At 44.5% G+C, this 21,879-nt stretch overlaps 1 protein-coding gene across 7 annotated transcripts in view; it reads left to right on the top strand.

The window, feature by feature from the left end:
• DOCK3 (dedicator of cytokinesis 3) overlaps nt 1-21,879 on the top strand; it is a 666,839-nt gene that overhangs the window by 604,282 nt on the left and 40,678 nt on the right. For all 7 annotated transcript variants that reach the window (XM_030934847.1, XM_030934917.1, XM_030934886.1 and 4 more), the window contains 6 exons: nt 7,451-7,536; nt 10,279-10,305; nt 10,436-10,531; nt 15,628-15,688; nt 16,190-16,283; nt 18,482-18,630. In XM_030934847.1, coding sequence (XP_030790707.1) covers nt 7,451-7,536; nt 10,279-10,305; nt 10,436-10,531; nt 15,628-15,688; nt 16,190-16,283; nt 18,482-18,630 — 513 coding nt within the window. The remainder of the gene's footprint in view (nt 1-7,450; nt 7,537-10,278; nt 10,306-10,435; nt 10,532-15,627; nt 15,689-16,189; nt 16,284-18,481; nt 18,631-21,879) is intronic.

Genomic DNA, 21,879 nt, shown 5'->3' with positions numbered 1-21,879 from the left:
CTGCCTTACAAGAGTTCCTGAAGGAAGCAGTAAACATGGAAAGGAATAACCCAGTACCAGCCACTGCAAAAACATACCAAATTGTAAAGACCGTCAACACTATGAAGAAACTAGCTAGCTAGTTTCTAGCTAATAACTAGCTAGCATCATAATGACAGGATCAAATTCACACATAACAATATTAACCTTAAATGTAAATAGGCTAAATGCCCGAATTAAAAGACAACAGACTGGCAAATTGGATAAAGAGTCAAGACCCATCAGTGTGCTGTATTCAGGAGACCCATCTCCCATGCAAAGACACACATGGGCTCAAGATAAAGGCATGGAGGAATATTTACCAAGCAAATGGAAAGCAAAAAAAAAAAAAAAGCAGGGGTTGCAACCCTAATCTCTGAGAAAACAGACTTTAAACCAACAAAGATCAAAAGAGACAAAGAATGGCATTACATAATAGTAAAGCGATCAATGCAACAAGAAGCACTAACTCTTAAATATATATGCACCCAATACAGGAGCACCCAGATTCATAAAGCAAGTTCTTAGAAAACTACAAAGAGACTTAGACTCCCACACAATAATAGTGGGAGTCTTTAACACCCCACTGTCTATATTAGACAGATCAACAAGACGGAAAATTAACAAGGATATTCAGGACTTGAACTCAGCTCGGGACCAAGTGGACCTAATAGACATCTACAGAACTCTCCACCCCAAATCAACAGAATATACATTCTTCTCAGCACCACATTGCACATATTCTAAAATTGACCACATAATTGAAAGTAAAACACTCCTTGGCAAATGCAAGAGAACGGAAATCATAACAGTCTCTCAGACCACAGATTAAGAAACTCACTCAAAACTACACAACTACGTGGAAACTGAACAACCTGCTCCTGAATGACTACTAGGTTAATAATGAAATGAAGGCAAAAATAAAGATGTTCTTTGAAACCAATGAGAACAAAGACACAATGTACCAGAATCTCTGGGACACATTTAAAGCTGTGTGTAGAGGGAAATTTATAGCACTAAAAGCCCACAAGATAAAGAAGGAAAGATCTAAAATTGACAATCTAACATCACAAAAGAACTAGAGAAGCAATAGCAAACAAATTCAAAATCTAACAGAAGACAAGAAATAACTGAGATCAGAGCAGAACTGAAGGAGATAGAGATACACAAAAACTCTTCAAGAAATCAGTGAATCCAGGAGCTGGTTTTATGAAAAGATCAACAAAATAGAATAATAAGAGCTATTTATGACAAACCCACAGCCATATCATAACTGAATGGGCAAAAACTAGAAGCATTCCCTTTGAAAACCAGCATAAGACAAGGATGCCCTCTCTCACCACTCCTATTCAGTATAGTATTGGAAGTTCTGGCCAGGGTGATCAAGCAAGATAAAGAAATGAAGGATATTCAGATAGGAATAGAGGAAGTCAAATTGTCTCTCTTGGCAGATGACATGATTGTATATTTAGAAAACCCCATAGTCTCAGCCCAAAATCTCCTTAAGCTGATAAGCAACTTAAGCAAAGTCCCAAAATACAAAATCAATGTGCAAAAATCACAAGCATTCCTATACACCAATAAGAGACAAACAGCCAAAACGTGAGTGAACTCCCATTCGCAATTGCTACAAAGAGAATAAAATACCTAGGAATACAAAGTACAAGGGATGCAAAGGACCCCTTCAAGGAGAACTACAAACCACTGCTCAAGGAAATAAGAGAGGATACAAACAAATGGAAAAACATTCCATGCTCATGGATAGGAAGAATCAATATTATGAAGTGGCCATACTGCCCAAACTAATTTATAGATTCTATGCTATCCCCGTCAAGCTACCATTGACTTTCTTCACAGAATTAGAAAAAACTACTTTAAATTTCATGTGGAACCAAAAGAGTCTGCATAGCCAAGATAATCTTAGGCAAAAAGAACAAAACTGGAGGCATCATGCTACCTGACTTCAAACTATACTACAATGCTACAACAACCAAAACAGCATGGTACTAGTACCAAAACAGATATATAGACCAATGGAACAGAACAGAGGCCTCAGAAATAACAACATGCATCTACAACCATCTGATCTTTGACAAACCTGACAAAAACAAGCAATGGGGAAAAGATTCCCTATTTAATAAATGGTGTTGGGAAAACTGGCTAGCCATATGCAGAAAGCTGAAACTGGACCCTTTCCTTACACTTTATACAAATATTAACTCAAGATGGATTAAAGACTTTAAATGTAAGACCTAAAACCTTAAAAATCCTAGAAGAAAACCTAGGCAATACCATTCAGGACATAGGCATGGGCAAAGACTTCATGACTAAAACACCAAAAGAAATGGCAACAAAAGCCAGAATTGACAAATGGGATCTAATGAAACTAAAGAGCTTCTGCACAGCAAAAGAAAGTATCATCCGAGTGAACAGCCAACCTACAGAAAGGGAGAAAATTTTTGCAATCTATCCATCTGACAAAGGGCTACCATCCAAAATCTACAAAGAACTTAAACAAGTTTACAAAAAAAAAAAACAACCCCATTAAAAAGTGGGTGAGGAAGATGAACAGACACTTCTCAAAAGAAGACATTTATGCGACCAACAAACATACGTAAAAAAGGTCATCATCACTGGTCATTAGAGAAATGCAAATGAAAACCACAATGAGATACCATCTCACACCAGTTAGAATGGCAATCATTAAAAAGTCAGGAAACAACAGATGCTGGAGAGGATGTGGAGAAATAGGAACGTTTTTACACTGTTGGTGGGAGTGTAAATTAGTTCAACCATTGTGGAAGATAGTATGGCAATTCCTCAAGGATCTAGAACCAGAAATACCATTTAACCCAGTAATCACATTACTGGCTATATACCCAAAGGATTCTAAATCATTCTACTGTACACATACACATGTGTGTTTATTGTGGCACTATTCACAATAGCAAAGACTTGGAACCAACCCAAATGCCCATCAATGATAGGCTGGATAAAGAAAATCTGGCACATATACACCATGGAATACTATGCAGCCATAAAAAAGGATGAGTTCATGTCCTTTGTAGGGAGATGTATGAAGCTGGAAACCTTCATTCTTAGCAAACTAATAAAAGAATGGAAAACCAAACACCGCATGTTCTCAATCATAAGTGGGAGCTGAACAATGAGAATACATGGACACAGGGAGGAAAACATCACATACCAGGGCCTGTCAGGGAATGAGGGGGGGCTAGGGGAGGGATAGCATTAGAAGAAATACCTAATGTAGATGACAGGTTGATGGGTGCAGCAAACCACCATGGCACGTGTATACATATGTAACAAAACTGCCCATTCTGCCCATGTACCCCAGAACCTAAAGTATTTTAAAAAATGGCCAAAAAAATGAAAGTGTTGTATATATTGGTTTGTAATCTCCCTTTTTTGGTAGCAACTTGTCATGACTACCTCTTCATGTGAATTAATGCTCCCCTATACTACCCCGTCAGTTTAGAGGCTATGTGGTATTCCATTATATGGCTGGATCATAACGTATTTTGTTAAGCTCCTAATTTAATTTTTTAAATTTATATATATATATATATATATATATATTTTTTTTTTTTTTTTTTTTTTTTTTTTAGACAGAGTCTTGCTCTGTTGCTCAGGCTGGAGTGCAGCGACATGATCTCGGCTCACTGCAACCTCTGCCTCCCGGGTTCAAGTGATTCTCCTGCCTCAGCCTCCTGAGTAGCTGGGATTATAGGTGCATGCCACCACGCCCAGCTAATTTTTGTAGTTTTAGTAGAAACTGGGTTTCACCATGTTGGCCAGGCTGGTCTCAAGCTCCTGACCTCATGATCTGCCCACCTGGGCCTCCCAAAGTGCTGGGATTGCAGACTTTTTTTTTTTTTTTTTTTTTTTTTTTTTTTTTGAGATGGAGTTTCCCTCTTGTTGTGCAGGCTGGAGTGCAATGGCATGATCTTGGCTCACTGCAACCTCCTCCTCCCCAGGTTCAAGCGATTCTCCTGCCTCAGCCTCCCAAGTAGCTGGGATTACAGGTGTGTGCCATCATGCCCAGCTAATTTTTTTGTATTTTTAGTAGAGATGGGGTTTCACCGTGTTGGTCAGGCTGGTCTCAAACTCCTGACCTCATGTGATCCACCCACCTCCGTCTCCCAAAGCGCTGGGATTACTGTCATGACCTACTTCTCTCAGCCCCTAATTTTAGCAATTTAGGTTCATTCCAAATTTTTGTTGTTAATATTGCCAAAAACATTTATTCTTATTTTCTTAGATAAATTTCTCAACCTGTAATCACTAGATCAAAGAATCAGAAACCTTTCTTAAGTTTTTATAGCACAATTCTTTGAAATCCAGACCACCTTTTCTGTGTATGTTCCATCTAAGCAATTACCATGCTGAGCTGTGTCAGCTGTCATACCTGCCTCCTCTGCCAGATGGTGGGCTTTTAGGGACCAGGATTATTTCTTGTGCATTTTTATATCTCAGAACCCACCATGGTGCCTGGGACATGGTAGGCTCATAGAGATGAAAATCAAAACTAGCATTTATTGAGTACTTCCCAAGATCCAGGGCACAGTGACACCAAAGAGGAATGTTGCCACCATTCCTGTTTCACAAACGTAGAAAATTGGGCTTAGAGAGGTAAATATTAGAACTGTGCATCTCATTATGTCACAGGACAAATATTTGTTGAATGAAGATGTCACTTCAGGAATATTGGTTCTATGGAAGAAAAGTAACTGCAAACTTGATGGTCAGTGTCACTAATTTTGACATAATATGTTTGAAGAACTTACTGTTTGACTTAGAGATGTTGATTTTGCATGTGTTGATATTCAGTGTCCCATGTTTTAGATTTCTAGATTTCTCCTAATAACTTCTTCCTTTATGAGCTCTGTAGGGGTGATTAAGTCATGCTTCCCATATCCTTCCATCACCAGCTTTTTTTTTTTTTTTTTTTTGAGATGGAATCTCACTCTGTTGCCCAGACTAGAATACAGTGGCATGATATTGGCTCACTGCAACCTCCACCTCCTGGGTTCAAGTGATTCTCCTGCCTCAGCCTCCCGAGTAGCTGGGACTACAGGCAAGGTGCCACCACACCTGGCTAATTTTTTTATATTTTTAGTAGAGATGGAGTTTCACCATGCTGGTAAGGCTGGTCTCAAACTCCTGACCTCAGGTGATCTGCCCGCCTCAGCCTTCCAAAGTGCTGAGATTATAGGCATGAGCCAGCACGCCCAGCCCCATCACCAGCGTCTTTGCCTAATACAAAGTTCAAAACACTTGAATAGGTTTCAGAAGCACGTGGAAGACTCATTAAAGCACAGCTTGTGCACTCCCACCCTGAGTTTCTGATCCAACAAACTAGATGAGGCCTGAGAATTTTAATTTCTAAAAAGATCTCTGGTGAAACTGCTGCTGCTGGCTCAGAGACCCATTTTGAGAACCATTTAGATTCCAGTGGACTGTTGTACCCTGTTTACGCTGTTGTACGCTCTGCTGCTCCAGGTCCCCTCCCCACCTTTTTGCTGTGTTCTGAAGGCACAATCTACCTATACCACCATGTGTGAAGAGAGATCCCTTGTTATAATCAGACCCTTCTCTTGGGGGCCTTTTAGCCAGCAGGTTGACCCAGTGAGGCAAGAAAAGCTCTGAACTGGGACTAATCCACCTTGGCTTCTAGATTCAGCTCTACCTGACGTAACATAACCCCAGGCAAGTTCCTGCTTATGCCTCTTCTCCACACAGAGAGAGTGAGATGGCTTCAATCCCTAAAGACTCCAGGTCTCAGACTTTCTGCTTCTTCTCAAATGTGTATTCAAGCAACTCACTCATCCCTGCCCTGGCCATGTAGCAGACCACTATTTAAAAAAAAGGCCTCATTTTCTGGTCATCGGACTTCAGAGGCCCTAATTGCCTTCACTGAATTTACTAATTCAGTTACTCTTTCATTATTTCTTAGCCTTAGGATTCTTTGTTCTCTGTAGAGTGAGAAAGGCTTCTGTTTATAGCACATTATTTCATGCAGCCATGCTGTGACTTTTTTGTTTATATGAAATACTAAATAAATAATGTCACAGTACTATAGTTTAAAGGTTAATAAAGGGGTCGAGCGTGGTGGCTCGACCGCACTTGGGAGCCTGAGGCAGGTGAATCATCTGAGGTCAGGAATTCAATACCAGCCTGGCCAACATGGTGAAACCCCATCTCTACTAAAAATACAAAAATTAGCCAGCATGGTGATGCATGCTTGTAATTCCAGCTACTCAGGAGGCTGAGGCAGGAGAATCGCTTGAACCTGGGAGGTGGAGGTTGCAGTGAGCTGAGATCACACCTGTGCACTCCAGCCTGGGTGACATAGTGAGACTCCATCTCAAAATAAATAAGTAAAGGTTAATAAAAAGTTAAAACAATTTTATATCATATCACAACCAGTTTCTCACCTCAGAGTAAATCCAGTGAGACCTATTAGAAAAGTGGCTGAGATCAGGAAAAATAGCCAATGCATCTGAGGCTTAATACCTAGGTGATGGGTTGATAGGTGCAGCAAACCACCATGGCACATGTTTACCCACATAACAAACCTGGCACAGGTATCAATCAATCAACAATCAGACAATCAAGCACAGGTATCCCCTGAACTTAAAATTAAATTAAATTAAAGCTGAGATCCGGCCACTGCACTCCAGCCTGGGCGACAGAGCGAGACTCCGTCTCAAAAAAAAAGGAAAGAAAGAAAAGTGAGTACTGCTGAATGGCCTTGCAAATCCACAGGGTAGAAACAAATATAGTCTTGCTTCTTAGGATTTAGATATCCGATAACAAATGCAGGGGCCTAGTGATGGTCCAGTGATAGGAACAGCAGCCTCAAGGGCTCTAGGTTCTGTGGGTACAAACAGTGGAGCCTGTTATCCTGAAGGAAAATCTCAGGAGGAAACACTCAAATCTCATTCAGCTCCATTTAATGCCAGCCATTAGAGAGAGGACAAGCTCCCCAGAAAGCATCTTTTTTGACTGGCTGACTAGAGGGTAAAGTTCTAACCAAATGTATTTTATGCCTACAAATTATTTTGAATTAATGTTTTTAAAGGGGGGAAAAATCTGAAAATGCCCTCTTTTGAATCGAAAATACTTTTCTTGGTAGGGAATCCTTGCCTTTTGCCCTTAGATGGGAAAGAGTACCTGAGACTTTTAAGTCCTACCTCTTTTTCAAACCACTAGGGTGGGAGGCCTTCTTGATTTGGGGAGGCAGAGTGATTTCTTGGTGCTATAGGTAAGATACTGTCTTCCCTGGGATTTCTTTGGAACAAGGAAAGAATCAGGAAGTAGTTTCCCACCATCCTCACCCACCACAGGAACTGGATTTCCCATTCTCCTTCTGAGGTCATCTCAGGTTTATGAAGTTTCTGCTTCCTTCTAGGTGGAGGCCGAGTTGATTGACAAGCTGGACAGCATGGTATCAGAAGGGAAAGGTGACGAGAGCTACAGGGAGCTCTTCAGCCTACTGTAAGCTGCTCCAGCCCCAGGCACATCACAATGGGGGATGGGATGAAGTGGGCCAATGAAAAGTAGAGTTTGCAACTGCACTGGCAAGCTTTAGAGTTTGGTTATCAAGAGAGACCTGGGTTCCTGATGGTAGCAATGCTCAACTTCTGTCACCAAGAAAGCAAGCTCTTTCAGGGATTCCCATAGTTGACTGAAAAGATAGAAAACAGGTAACCTCTGAGCTCCTAGATTTGCTGACAGGAAAAGGATCATCGTTTGTCTTCATAACATGCACTGCATCTGGATGGGGGACAGGCAGTTCATGGAGACTCAGTTCTGGGCTCAGTGCTGGCATTTCAAGGTGGGGGATAAATCCTCCTTTGAGAGACAGGTTCCTGATTGCCCTGCTTTGTAAGTTAGTACAGTCAGCTTGAAAAACATTGCAGTGAGCTCTTGAACAAGCTGCAACACTCTTTCCAGGCCAGTTTTCATGTTTGTGGAATGAGATGGTTGTACTGAATGATACCAGGGTTCTTCTGGGTCCTCCATTCCATGGTTTCTGGCTTAAGTTGATGGAGGCCAAGAGACCTGAAGAGAGACCCAGGGGAACTATGGCCCTCCCAAGTAGATAGTGATGTTGCTATTTTATCTTCCTAAAAAATGAAATCTTAAGATATTTACAGCTCCAGAATACCCTCCCCATCGTACTTATGTCCAACTTTGAGATGTTCTTTGTTTTTGTTCCATTTTGAAAACAAACCTCTAGCATATTTTTTCAGGAGTAATACTATCCATTGGCTTAGAACTTTCCGGTGTGCAAAATGTATTGGCATTTCTTACCTTATTTGATCCTCACAACATACCTGCAAGGTGTACAGAGTAGAAATTATCTTCCCTCCCACTTGAGAAATAAAGAACTGGGCTCAGGGAAGTGCCAGCATGCCCTCAGTTGTGTCATCAGTAACAGACAGCTCTGGAAGGAGGGCCCAGATCTTCTAATTTCCAGATGGGGGAATCTTTCTGCTATACCATGCCCACTTTGTTTCTTAAGGAGTCATGAGGCAAAATGTAAATTTATTTTAAATTTAAATAATTATAATTTGTGAAAATGAATCCATCCTTTAGTATTTCTTTTTTAGCCGAAGATTTGTCTAATTGTGGAAACAAGGCAGTGTTCCTTGGCCACTAACAAATGACTGCTACAAAGGAAAAAGTACAAAAATAATCTGCAATTACTAATTACCTGACGAAATCATGTTTATAAGCTCTTTTAAAATCAGTGTAAGAACTGAGAACCACTCATAACATGGAACAGCATTTTCAAATTTGTGTTTTTGGAAGCTAAAAAAAAATGTAAATCATGGGTGAATTAGTTTAAAAAAGATTCAACTAAGCAAAATTGAACAAGCCTCTTTATTATAGGACTTCTCAAAGACTTTGTTGTGCAAAAGGATATGAGCTGGGTGCAGTGGTACTTACCTGTAATCCCAGCTACTTGGGAGGCTAAGGTGGGAGGATTGCTTGAGCCCGGGAGTTCGAGATTATCCTGAGCAACATAGCAAGACCCCATCTCAAAAAAAAAAAAGGATATGAAAAATCTCCAAAAGGAGGGTATAGTGATCAGCATTTCCCAATTTCCCATGCTTGTGTGCTCACAGAACATTTCCACCTGTCCTCTAGGACAGAGACCTCTGCAGAACACAGTTGAAAAATGCTGGTACATTTCTCAACAGATAAAGCCACAGAAGTCAGATTCAGTGTTCTTAACCTTCTCTAACAACAGGAGTCACCTGGAAAACCCTCACTTTCCCAGAAGCCTGGCCTAGGCAGTATGCTCTGTGCAAGGAGACAGCCATCATTGTAGCAGCAGCATTAACAGCAGTCAGGCTGTGGGTTTAAGTACCCAGTACTAGACCCCTAGCTGGGTCTGCCACCCTAGGTGACTCTCATGACCTTAGAGAGCAAGGAACAGTGTGGAAAGAAATCAGGAATAAAATTGTATGGAGTGAAGGATGGACCTAGGCTCATCACTGGAGCGAGCAGGAAGAGTTCAAGTCATTGTCCCTTAGGAAAGACCTGTGGGATGGCAGAGGATCTCAGAAGCCAGGCTTTTGGAGAAGCCAGGGGCTGCCCTGAGGTACCAGGAGCATGGGGTTGTCAAGTAAGAAAAGAACCTGTGCATTTAGCTCCTGGCTCTGGCACATTTTGCTTGGGAGCATTCCCTGCAACAGTAGGATGGCCAAGTATAGCTCCTGGACTTGCTCACTTTCCCTTATATTGGGGCCCCAAGACTAATGAGAATCTTTCCCTTAGTTTCCATGAAGATGATGGGTTTAGGCTGGGTACGGTGGCTCATGCCCATAATCCAAGCACTTTGGGAGGCCGAGGCAGGAGAATCACTTGAGGCTAGGAGTTCAAGATCAAACTGGGCAACATAGCAAGACCCCATCTTAAAAAAGAAAAATTAAAATTTTGAAAAACAGAGCTTGGTTTGTATGTTTGCTGAGGATGGCACTGGGCAGTGATAAAGACAGTCAGCCATTGGCAAAGCCAGGCTTATCCCTCAGTGGGCTCTTGTTCAACACTCCTTCAGAACAGAAGTGAGTTACAGTGTATGCCTAAGGTGGCTGGAGCCAAGCCCCTCCCTCCCCTCCTCCTCAGTGGCATCCTTAGGAACTTGTACATGGAAATAGAAGCTGTGTTTTCACTTGTTGCTGCCAGTTCAGTAACCTCCTTGTCTTCGCTTTCTGCTGCATGGAGTAGAACCCAGCTGTTTGGGCCCTACCCCAGGTAAGACTGCAGTGTGGTAAGTCTGCTGTCTCCAGATCCATCACAGCCTCCATGGGCTCTTGGACTTCACTCTTGTGCCCAGGGGAAGGCTCATGAATTGTGTTTGCTTTCTCCACCCCTCCACCAATAGCCTGCTGGAGAAGGTTGAACAAGAAACATGGCGTGAGACCGGCATTTCCTTTGTGACCTCAGTCACCCGCCTCATGGAACGTCTTCTTGACTACAGGTATCTTCTCAGCCACCCGCTCACCTCTTCTTTTGTCAGGACACTCTCTCTAGCAAGGGAATCCCCCTGACCTGAAAACTGAGACCATGTGCCCTTCATGGGGAGGACTGTTGTGATATTGGGTGCCATCACCAGTCAGTAGGAATCTGATGATGATCAAGAAGAGACAGAGACTTTTCCCAGGGGTAGGGTAGGGCCTCCTGGGATTCCCCGCTAAAATGTGGGCACATGTACCCAGGAGGGATCTTGGGGATATGTAGTCATCTGGCCTTCCATCCAGAAGGGTTAAGGCTCAGAGGAATGGGCACAGCAAGAGGGAAGAGTAAAGCTATCTCCAGAGCAGGGCAGGGAACAGCTGTAGGTCCTTAGTGCAGACTTTCCTCCGAACCATATGGCAGATGAGCAGAGAAGTATCACCTAGAGGACTTGAAGTTGGCTTTTCCAGGGACTAGGGACCCCACTTTTCAATGCCTATGTTCTTTGTCTAAAGTCTATTTATTTCTGTCCCCTGGTCATGGCCAGAATAGATTAGAGGAAACAGCCTGTGAGCTCAGAGATCTTCATATTTTGTTCAGTCTGGGAGTTCATGTGAAATAAGAATTTTTTTTTTTTTAAAGACAGTCTTGCTTTGTCACCCAGACTGGAGGGCAATCATGGCTCACTGCAGCCTCGAAGTCCTAGGCTCAAGCTGTCCTCCCACCTCAGTCTCCCGAGTAGCTGAGGCTACAAACCCATGCCACCATGCCCGGCTAAATTTTGGTTTTTGTTTTTTGTTTTTGTAGTGACAAGGTCCCACTGTGTTGCCCAGGCTGGTCTCAAATTCCTGGGCTCAAGTGATCCTCCCACCTCGACCTCCCAAAGTGCTGAGATTACAGGCCTGAGCTGCTGCACCCAGCCAGAATTAGAATTTCTTAATGAAAGTCTGCCTTCTCGGTTGTATCATGGCTTTTGAATTAGTCCAAACATAACAATGAAACCACAACTGCAGCCTTAATCATTCTCTCAGCAGGGTTCAGGTGATGGCTAAAGGTACCTTTTGGGAGCCTGGAAGAAGGTGAGGAGAAATGATAAATGAAACCCAGCTCCAAGCAATAGTTGCCTTCTCTGTGGTAAAAGCTGTGCAAATGCCAAATGAAGAGAGCATTTTGAGCTCATGGATCAGGAAATAGGAGAGTTAAGCCTGGCTCCAGTTGCTGCTGAAGTAGAAGGTGCTGCTGTGCAAAAGACTCAGGTGTCCAATGCACTGGCCTGGATATGGAAATGGAATTCCTGAGAAATGTGCTCTCGTCTTAAGCATCCCCCCATTCTGTAGCACAGCTATGCTTATGTGAACTTCAGGCCGTTTTTCCTGGGCCTTTCAAGTTCAAAGCTGGCCTTGGGGCCCCTTTTACAGCAGGAGACTTCTTTGTTCACACCAGGTCCGTAGCTTCTCCTGCAGCTACAATTAGACAGGGCAGAGAGATGGACAAAGCGCTGCACCTCCCCCTTACCAAAACATTTTCTAAAGTTTGGCTTTATTCACCACGGCCTAACGAAGGAGCAGAAAATAATTTCTTAGGCTCCAAGGTCTTGTTCTAGCTGCCTGTTTGATTTCTTTAGCTCCCTTCTACAAGCAGCTCAAACTCATGCCCAAAACCAACTTCATTCTCTATTTCTTGTCTCAGTGGTGGTATCTACAAAAAGTCCAAAATCCTTAATATGGCATCACTGGCCTTTGCTCACTTCTCCAGACCAATCTTCTGCTAGTCCCCAGTACTCATGCCCTACACCCCAGCCTCCCAGTATTGCTCCTTGCTAACGTGAAAGGAAACAGCATAATGTTGATGATGGCCCCTGTTTATTGAAAATCTACCACTTGAGTGCTCTACATACATTTTCTCTAATCCTATAAGCATCCTCATTCTTTTTATCCATGAGGAGAAACTAAGAAGTACCACTGCTAGGATCTGAATCCAGATCTAGCTGACTCAAGAACCATGCCCTGTCTCTTTCTCCATGTTGTCACCACTTAATCACTTGTATTTTCCCTTCAGGTTTCTCTATATGCTGTGTTCTCTCCCAAGAGTGGTTTTCCAACTCACCCCTATTAAGGAAGCTTTCCCAAGCCAGGAGCTTACCTTTCTGTGCACGCATTGAATGATGATCATTTGTCATCTTTCTGTCTTACCTTACAAAAGAGGACCAGCTCCTTGAGGATAGGAACCTTGTCCTTATCTCCCTGTTCCCCTGTATGGGGACTGGCTCCTGGCAGGTACAGAGTAAATAATGAGTGATAAACTTGTTGGAAAGACCATGCAGAAACCAAGCAACTCTTTTCCTCTACCTCAGTGCAGTTAGTTCAAGAACTTACTAAGAAAAGAGTTGTTGGCCAGGCACAATGGCACATGCCTGTAATCCCAGCACTGTGGGAGACCAAGGCAGGCAAATTGCTTGAGCTCAGGAGTTCGAGACCAACCTGGGCAATATGGCGAAACCCCATCTCTATGAAAAATTGGAAAAGTAGCCAGGTGTGGTGGCATGCACCTGTGGTCCCACCTATTTTGGAGACTGAGGTGGGCAAATCACTTTATCTGGGGAGGTCGAGGATGCAGTGAGCCAAGATTGCACCACTGAACTCCAGCCTGGGTGACAAAATGAGACCCTGTCTCAAAAAAAAAAAAAAGTAAAAGAAAATAGTTGTTGATATGACTCAAGGAAAGGACATCAAACAAAAAGGAAAAAAATAATTGTTCAAAGTTTTAAAATATATACATTGATTAAACATAATCAACAGATTGTACTGTAGAATTACCTGAACCTGTTATGTAAGATTCAATGTTAGACTGGCAAAACTTTAGGTACTCAAAGGAATACCTCGTCAGCTTTTATATCAATGTCTTTAACTTTTGTGTGAATTTCAGACACTCTGTGTCAAACATGAAGATTCTCACTGGTAGTAACTATATTTCCCAGGATAGGAAGCAGAGCCCTAGAAGGGTTTTCTTTGTGCCTGGAACAGACAGGGACAGAGCTAGAGTTGCCAAGCCCTTGTGGCTCAAAGTGGAACCTGTACCTGGAACGGGCAACTGAGGGTTATGAAGCCTGCCTTTCCCAGACCCCTCGGGTTGCAATGAGGGCTGCCTGGTCACTGATGTAGTCCCCAGCCAACCCACTACCCAGGTGAGCCAGATGCTTCAGAAGCCTCTTTCAGGAGTCTTCCCTGCTCACCCTTCAGAGAAAGAGCAAGAGGGAAAGCAACAGCTGCACCTAAGTCAAACTTTAAAAGACATCCACCATGAAGTAGCCACACAGAAGTGGTGCAAAGCTACACAAAAAAGAGTCTGCTGTCAGCAGTGCAGAGGAGAAGCAGTCATAGAGCACAGAAGTGTGTAGGATACCCCTAGTATCATAGTGTTGAGGCCAGTTCCTTTCTGTTTAAGGGACTTAGCTATGAAGTTCTGGTTATGGCCAAACAGAAGTTAATGCTTGGTAAGTGTTTCAGGTGCTTTATAGAAAATACAAATCACTAAATGGAAATGGAATTCCTGAGAAATGTGCTCTCGTCTTAAGCATCCCCCCATTCTGTAGCACAGCTACATGCCTGCCTACAGCTACACTAAATGCCGAAGTGGCTAGGTAAGATCTCACTGCCCTTCATGGGGCCAACTTACTGGGGAGACAGATGCCTTCTACCATTGTGTGGGTTGCTTGGAACAGCTTGCCCATCTGACCTCAGGCTCACTCCTCTTGAAAAGTCAAGCAGTTTCCTGGCCCTGCTAGCACTAAAGGGACAGGTTGTGCAGAAGGATGTTCAGGACCCCCATGTGTGGCTACATAGGAACCAAATGTCTTATGTGGTGATAGGTCAACCCCCTCCCCCCAAGAAAGGAGGGCCTTGGTTCCAAACATCACAAACCTGTCAACTCTGACCAGAGACTTCCACAGGAAGGACATTTGGCTTTGCAAAATATCATGAGAGGAGTATGGATTTTCAACATCCTTTTCTTTCAAAGGAGTCATCCCAGGGTTCTTCCTCTGCATCATGAGAAGGTGGGGAGAACTGGGTTTGTCAAATGGCCATCCAGAGGCTCAGTGACTTGGCCTAGGGCCCCTGATTCCCAGCTGTACTGCTCTTCACTGGGCCCTATGCCTGTCAGTGGAGCAAAGCCAAAGACACTCTCCAACCTGACCCTAGAAATCTGTATAAACCCCTTTCTGCAGCTTTTCCCCAGAGCTGCTAATACACAGCTGCACAAGGAACTAGATCTTCTCTAGAGCAGTGTGGGCTGCTATGGAAGGAGACACATCAGGCAGATGGCTCTCTGACTGGCTGTGTGCATAGGAGACTTCTTGCTGGATTCACCAGTCTGGTTCTCATTCTCCTTCATCTCCTTGTGCCAGGCTTCTGCTCCTTTCCAGAGGAGCTTGGCTTTGACCAACCCTCTCCCTATCTTGGAAAGGATTCATTCTCAGTGTTCCTATTTTCCTGTCTCTCACAGGCCATCCCTGACACCTCCTATACCCAGACCCTGCTAGGTATGAATGCAGCTCAGTCCTGGCTGATGCTTTAAGCACGAGACTTGCTGCTTCTGGTGATAGATGGCTCCAAAGACTAGTACACAGGAAGGAAACCATAGGGAGAAATATCAACTATGTGGTGAACATGTACAGAGCCCTGAAGCTAGGGCCATGAAGTGGAGGATCTTGGCTTCTATTCAGCACTCCTACAAAATGAAACCTGTCCTTTAAGGAGAATTCTGTGCCTCCCTTTAATGGGAAGTTGAGGATTTGGCCTTTAACTTAATATGTCCTTTTGTGCCAAGGACCTTTGTAGGTGCCACTTAATACCCTGATGTAGCTCTGGGCTCTCTCTGTGCTCTGCCACCAGAATAAGGGGCTCAGTTGAACAGAGATATTTGAACCCCGAGAGTGGGTCCAAAGCTGAAGGAGCTCACAGTAGACTCCTCATCTATGGAAGCAGTTCCTATGGAAGCAGATGTTGGAGGCCATCTCAATCTGGGATTTGGTCATACTAATGCCCCAGTAATAGTGCAGTTCTATGTGTTGTCTCACGGCCCCACTTCGTATCTGGTGCTCATCTGTGCTGTCTCTTCCAGGGACTGCATGAAAGGAGAGGAAACAGAGAATAAGAAGATCGGCTGTACTGTTAACCTGATGGTGAGAGGACATGGGCCCTGACCTCTCTGCCTACTGAAATGGTTTCTGATTGGCTTGGCCCTTCTACACTACATGGCTATAGGCCTAAGGGTTTGAATCAGGACATTGGCCCAGTTACTGGTATCTTAGAGGCCTGCACTTCCCCAGACACATTCCTACTTGGGGAAGGAATGAAATGAGCTTCTCTTTGTACAGAGCTCTAGCCTGGCCTCTTGGCAGGGACTCAGTAAGTCTGACATGCCCCAATTCAGTCAACCCTGACTCCTGATCTGCCCTAATGCTTTTCCTCTTTCACACTACCCAAGGCTCCCATAGACCTGCCAGTGGTTCCACCCACAGCAGGTGTTCCTTCTGGCTGGTGCTTTCTCCTTCTGGTGCTGTCTGCCTCCAGGGCCTGCCCTCCCTCTCCTGCCCAGCACACGCACGGCTTTGGCCAGCTGCCCAGAGCTTGGCTATGGCCTCCACAGGTAGTTGACAGGTGTTTCCTTCTCTTTATTATAGAATTTTTACAAATCTGAGATTAACAAGGAAGAAATGTATATCCGCTACATCCATAAGCTTTGTGACATGCACTTGCAGGCCGAAAACTACACAGGTAAGTGGGGAAAAGAGAGAGCCATGCCTGACCATGAGGACAAACTGAAGGGATTTGTACAATAGGCAGAGAAAGGCTTCAGGCTGGTGCCTGCCAGATCTCAGCAGAATGTTGGGGCTTGTGCTATCCCCTCACCTCACTCATTTCCCTCAACTCCTTGTGGCACATGGTAGAGAGAAAGCAGGCAGAACTTCCACTTGTACCTTTGTGCCATGTCCTCCACTACTTGAGGCTGTTTCACTCTCCTTCCCTCCTGTCCACCCCTCTGAAGTCTCAAGGGTGACCTCGAAATTCTGGTGCACCAGGTTCAGAGCATCCTGAGCTAACTGTCACTCCTTATGAACAGAGAGCCTTTTTTAGGACTTTCAAAGCTGGAGCTAAGGTTATAACAAAGGAATATCCCCTGAACCCTGGAACTTCCAGAACTCACTAGCAGACCTTCCTTGCAGGCTAGGTTCTTCAGACCCTGCAACTGCATAGCAGCCTCACATTGCGCTCCCAGTGCAGAGTATGAAGAGTGTTCATCTGACTTCTTGACAGGCCAGACAGGGTCTGTCATTGTATCTACAATTTAATCCAACATCACGGCCTTTTCTAACTAGAACAAATTTTAAGCATTTCAAAGTGGCTGTCACAACTGTTTATTGAGAACCACGCTGAATCAGGGGGTTGTGTGCATGCGTGTGTGTCCTGTCTGATTGACATGCCATCGTTCCCCCCAAAAAGCCATTTTCTCCATTGCAGTGACCAGCCATTATGTCTTAGCTCTTAGGTGATAGGACTTGAATTTGTGTGATAGACCAGGAAATTTAAGCTATCCTTCTCTGCAAACACTATTGCAATTAGATAGATTTGTAGAAACAGAGAATCCTCCTTTATCTCTAGCTGTTAGAGAGTGTTTGGCTTAGATGGTATATTATCTGATAGCACAGCTTGGCAAGAATTAAATCTAAAATGACTGGGCTTTGAATCTTAAATTCAGCTGACTAATAAAATGACTGGGCTGAGTCTACCATTCTCTGCATCCACTTGCACCCGTGATCCAGCAACCCTCTGAGAGGGCAGTGAAGAGAAAGACTTTAATAAATGTTGTATATCAGCAGAAGCATTTGCTAAACTTCTGGGGAACTGGGCCATGACTGAGAGGCTGGGTCAGGGACTTTAACAGAGAAAGAGTGCTAAGCCTTGTCTCTGATGGCTCAGGGAATGACATCTGAAAAGAATATAGTCAAGGAAGAAAAAGACGTTCCATGGTTTCCTAAGCTCCAGAGGGAGGCCCTGAGTTCCACAAGGCTTGTCCCTAGAGAAAAAAGGCTTCCTGATCCCATGAGGAGGTGTGTACATTCCTTGGCGGGAAGTTCCAGTGGCAAGGGCATAGGCAAAGGGGCAAGGATAAGGAGGAGCCTAAAGAGTGGACACAGGCAAGTGGGCCTAGCTAAAGCTGGAAGTGGGTCGATAAATGGTTAGAAATGAGATTCTTCATAGTCATGGAGAGTAGATTTGAGCAGAACCTTGAAAACCAGGCAGAAGCACAGAAGCTAGAACTAATTAACTTGCCAGTAGGAGATGCCCACTAAAAATGAACAAATAGAACAGAAGAGAGAAAACTGTGTAATGAGGCCCCTGAGCCATGGCTGTGATTCAGTTTGACTCATCCCTCGGAATGTAGGGAGCCATGGTATTTCACTGCTGTTGTTTTACATAACCCTCTCTAATTGTTCCACACATAGAGTAAGATGTTGCCAGGCCTTCACTCTGGGTCTAGTATCAATTTAGGTTCCTTTGGTAATGGAGCCCTAAGAGCTAGTTCTGAGAAGGTTGGAAAGGAAGCTGTAGTCAGTTGAGCAGAAAGGAACCCAAGAGCTCTCTCTGATGTGTCAACGTCTCCCACAGCAAAGCCACCTGTACACAGACTTTTGGGTAGCTGAGTCATTCTTTATTAATCTGGAGACCAGAACAGGTGACCAGGCCATGGAAGGAAGGTGTCTACCAGGATATTTGGCTCCTTCATGCTATGGACCAGGGTTATTGGCTTGCTGAGCAGCCCCGCTGTTCCGTCTTTGGTATCCAGTGTCCCTGACCTGGGCTGCACATGACTTGCGCTGGCATCCTGCCCAGCATAGTCCTCTGACACTAGGCTGCTCCTGGGCCCCTGAGCAAGAAAAGCCCCTGGACCTCCATGGTGTCTGTCCCCACAGAGGCCGCATTTACCCTGCTCCTTTACTGTGAGCTGTTGCAGTGGGAGGACCGGCCACTGCGGGAATTCCTCCACTACCCATCGCAGACAGAGTGGCAGCGGAAGGAGGGACTGTGCCGGAAGATCATTCACTACTTCAACAAAGGCAAGGTACGCGTCATTAGGCAAGCCCTTTAGCCTTTCAGCTTCTGCTGTGATGCATGGCATCTTGACACCATAGGGTTAACAGCAGCTACAGGGGGTGGTGTGCGGGGTGGTGATTGGGTGGGTGCCTATCTATGTGCCTAAGATGTGGAGGCCGCATGATTTTCTCTGAGGGAGAAAAAGACAACAGCTTAATTCTGTGACTTGAAAGCCATATCCAGATTGTAGGTGTTAGAGACTACCCCACGTACCAGCTTTGCATATTTATAAATACGAATGCTTCTACAGCAGGGGCTTCTGGAACCCTGTTTGTTTTTATTGGATTTACTTAAAGAACTGATATGGCTTTCTAATCTGCTGCCTATAAAATATGAGTGGTAGAAATGAATGGATTTTAATCACAACCAAAGGAGGCCTAAACTGCTTCTTACTGGTATATGTTCTTTTCTTAGATTTCCCTTCCCTACAGCACAGCCAGGGCTCCTCTCGGATTGGGGTTACTTTCCATCAAACTAGTTTCTTTGGGATTGGTAGCATTGTCAGCACTGGTTTAGGCTTCCTTGGGGCTTTCCAGCCATTCTGCTCCCATCTCTGGGAGAGCTCTATGTGGGGCCCTCTGACTACCTACTGTTGGATGTGGCCCATGTGCTGGAAAAACTTGTTGAAGCCATTTTCTCATTACTAAGCTTTGAGCACATTTTGAAGCTGAAATAGGGTCATTCAGGGAACTGTAGTAGCTGAGCCCCTGACTCAGATGGAAATTGGTGTTTGAGATGAGTTTTTTCATCGAAAAGAAAGTTTTAAACATTAATGGCTTTTGCCTATAAATCAGAAAACATTCTTCAGTTTTACATAACATGGCGGACTTCTGTGTTTGTCAAAAATATTCACTCAGAAAACATTTCCCCATACAGAGAATGCACTGGTAAGAAGGAACCTTTCCAAAAGCACAGAAACTCTTACGTAACCTAGCCCAGAAAGGATGCCCATGCTCAGCTCTCAGAACCTTTCAGCTTCTGCTGTGATGCATGGCATCTTGACACCATAGGGTTAACAGCAGCTACAGGGGGTGGTGTGCGGGGTGGTGATTGGGTGGGTGCCTATCTATGTGCCTAAGATGTGGAGGCCGCATGATTTTCTCTGAGGGAGAAAAAGACAACAGCTTAATTCTGTGACTTGAAAGCCATATCCAGATTGTAGGTGTTAGAGACTACCCATGCGACTGATCCACAAAGCTGACCCAAAACCTCTGGTCCTTGCTGATCCAGGACCTGACACAGAGCCCCTCACTTGCAGTTTTAGGCCGGTTTTCTGGCTCCTGGCTAACCTGGAGCTGCCCCTCACCTACATGCCCAGCAAGCCCTCCTAGCTCACAGGGAATGACATAAGCATGGTGTGAGTATGCATGTGTGCTTCTAGTGTGTTCATTCTCATTTCTTTCCATGGGCACAGAGTACAGAGTAGAGAGTTATCCTAATCTGACTGAGTCTGCCTGTGGGATGCATGAGCATTGATGGTCCCCTCTTCATCCCACATTATAGTAATGCATAGAAAAGCAGGATTAAACTTTAACATGGACTAGGGAGTAAACCACAAAGTGTTCCTGAGTATTATAGATGGACAAGAAGGAGAGAAGGACTAGGAGACTCCATAGGTCACCTTCTCAGGAATCTCCTCATTTCTGCAATCCTGCCTTTGCCCTGAATTGCTGGAGGAGCAGAGTCTATGCTGAGTAGAGACCACTCAGTGAGCCCTCTCATGAGTTTATCCTCAAAGGGGTAGTCATCAGACCCACTGTCTTAGGCTCACACAGGAGACCTACCTTGTCTGTTCCTATGCCTCAGCTCCTGATGAAACCATTAGGTGAGATTAACCAGTTGTTCTTGAAAATATTCAGGGTTTTCAAGAAGAAAACCATGGTTCTAGAAAAGCAAAACCCAGATGCTATGGGGAAAAAAATGTTCTTATGGGGCAGGGATGCTTGGCACCAAGAGAAAAGCCACCTTGGCAACAAGAGAAGGGCAAAGAAAGAAAGGAGGAACAGGTAGTGAGTTTCTACCTCTCAACACTGCCAGCACACACTGCCTCACAAGGCAAGCCCCTCCTGGCTTTTCTTCCACACATTACCCCCAAGACCTGCCCCACAGGGACTGCTTATTTAGGTGATGATGGCCTCATGTAGGGCTAAAGATGCCCTGCCTGCTGACAGTAGCTTCCAGTGAAACAAATGTCCTCCACTGGGATCAAGGCTTATCTGTCTTGCTGGCATCTCTTCCCTAGTTTGTAACCCTGCTGTTCCAAGGCACTCGCTCCAAGGCCTCTACTTCAGTTATCTTTAGAATGAACAAGGACAAAGAGTAGTAGAAGAGAAGTGACTGGATTTCAGAGACTGGTAAGACATTTTAGAGTAGCTTTGCTTTCTGCCTGAAGGAGGGAAACCAAGGGAAAAGATGTAAATGGGGATGCATTGCACCTGTAGTACATTCGCTACCTCTGTGCAGAGGCAGCTCTTAAAGCCCCCAGACCCACCATTGTTCCAGTACACCCCTCAAAGCTGGCACATGCTCTCTGGTGTCTGCCTTAGACAACACAATCTCCCTTGGTCCCATGTTTATGTCCTGGGTACCCAAGAGGATTAGCAGTGGCTAATAACATGGCCATAGTCTAGTTCTGGGCCATTCTGTCCTGTAGTGAGGTGGTTGACTTATAAACCTGCTACAAGTTGGACTGGGCTCTGGTCCACAGAGAGTCAGCTCTCCCAGGCCAGACAAGGAGAGAAGGAAACTCCAAAGAGACAGGATGTGGCAGGGTGAGAGTTGAGAGAAGAAAGGGGTGATGTGAAGGTCAGAGTTGGTTCTTATCTCTAGGTGGAGGAAGCAGGCAGGAGGAGAAGCTGGACAGAGGCTAGCAGAGCATCAGGGCTACACCAACCACTTCTGTGGGAGTGGGCTTGAGCTCTCCTGCTTGAGGGTTTACCATGGTACACACTCTTTTGAAGGAATGACTGTTACTTCTAATATGTAATGTGCAAACAGACTGGTGGCCCATGCTTTTCCCTTCCTTTGCCATTTGATTAGAATGAGCCCTAAGTCAGTACAACTTTTTGTGCTGTCCCTGCAAGGGAGCAACAAGGATATATAAAAGCACATATTAGGCCAGGCAAGGTGGCTCACAACTGTAATCTCAACACTTTGGGAGGCCAAGGTGGGCGAATCACTTGAGGTCAGGAGTTCAAGACCAGCCTGGCCAACATGG

This window comes from Rhinopithecus roxellana, chromosome 1, assembly GCF_007565055.1.
Source record: "Rhinopithecus roxellana isolate Shanxi Qingling chromosome 1, ASM756505v1, whole genome shotgun sequence".
NCBI classification, from domain to species: Eukaryota; Metazoa; Chordata; class Mammalia; order Primates; family Cercopithecidae; genus Rhinopithecus; species Rhinopithecus roxellana.
The sequence above is the reverse complement of the archived record's forward strand: the minus strand, read 5'-3'. Positions and strand labels throughout refer to the sequence as shown.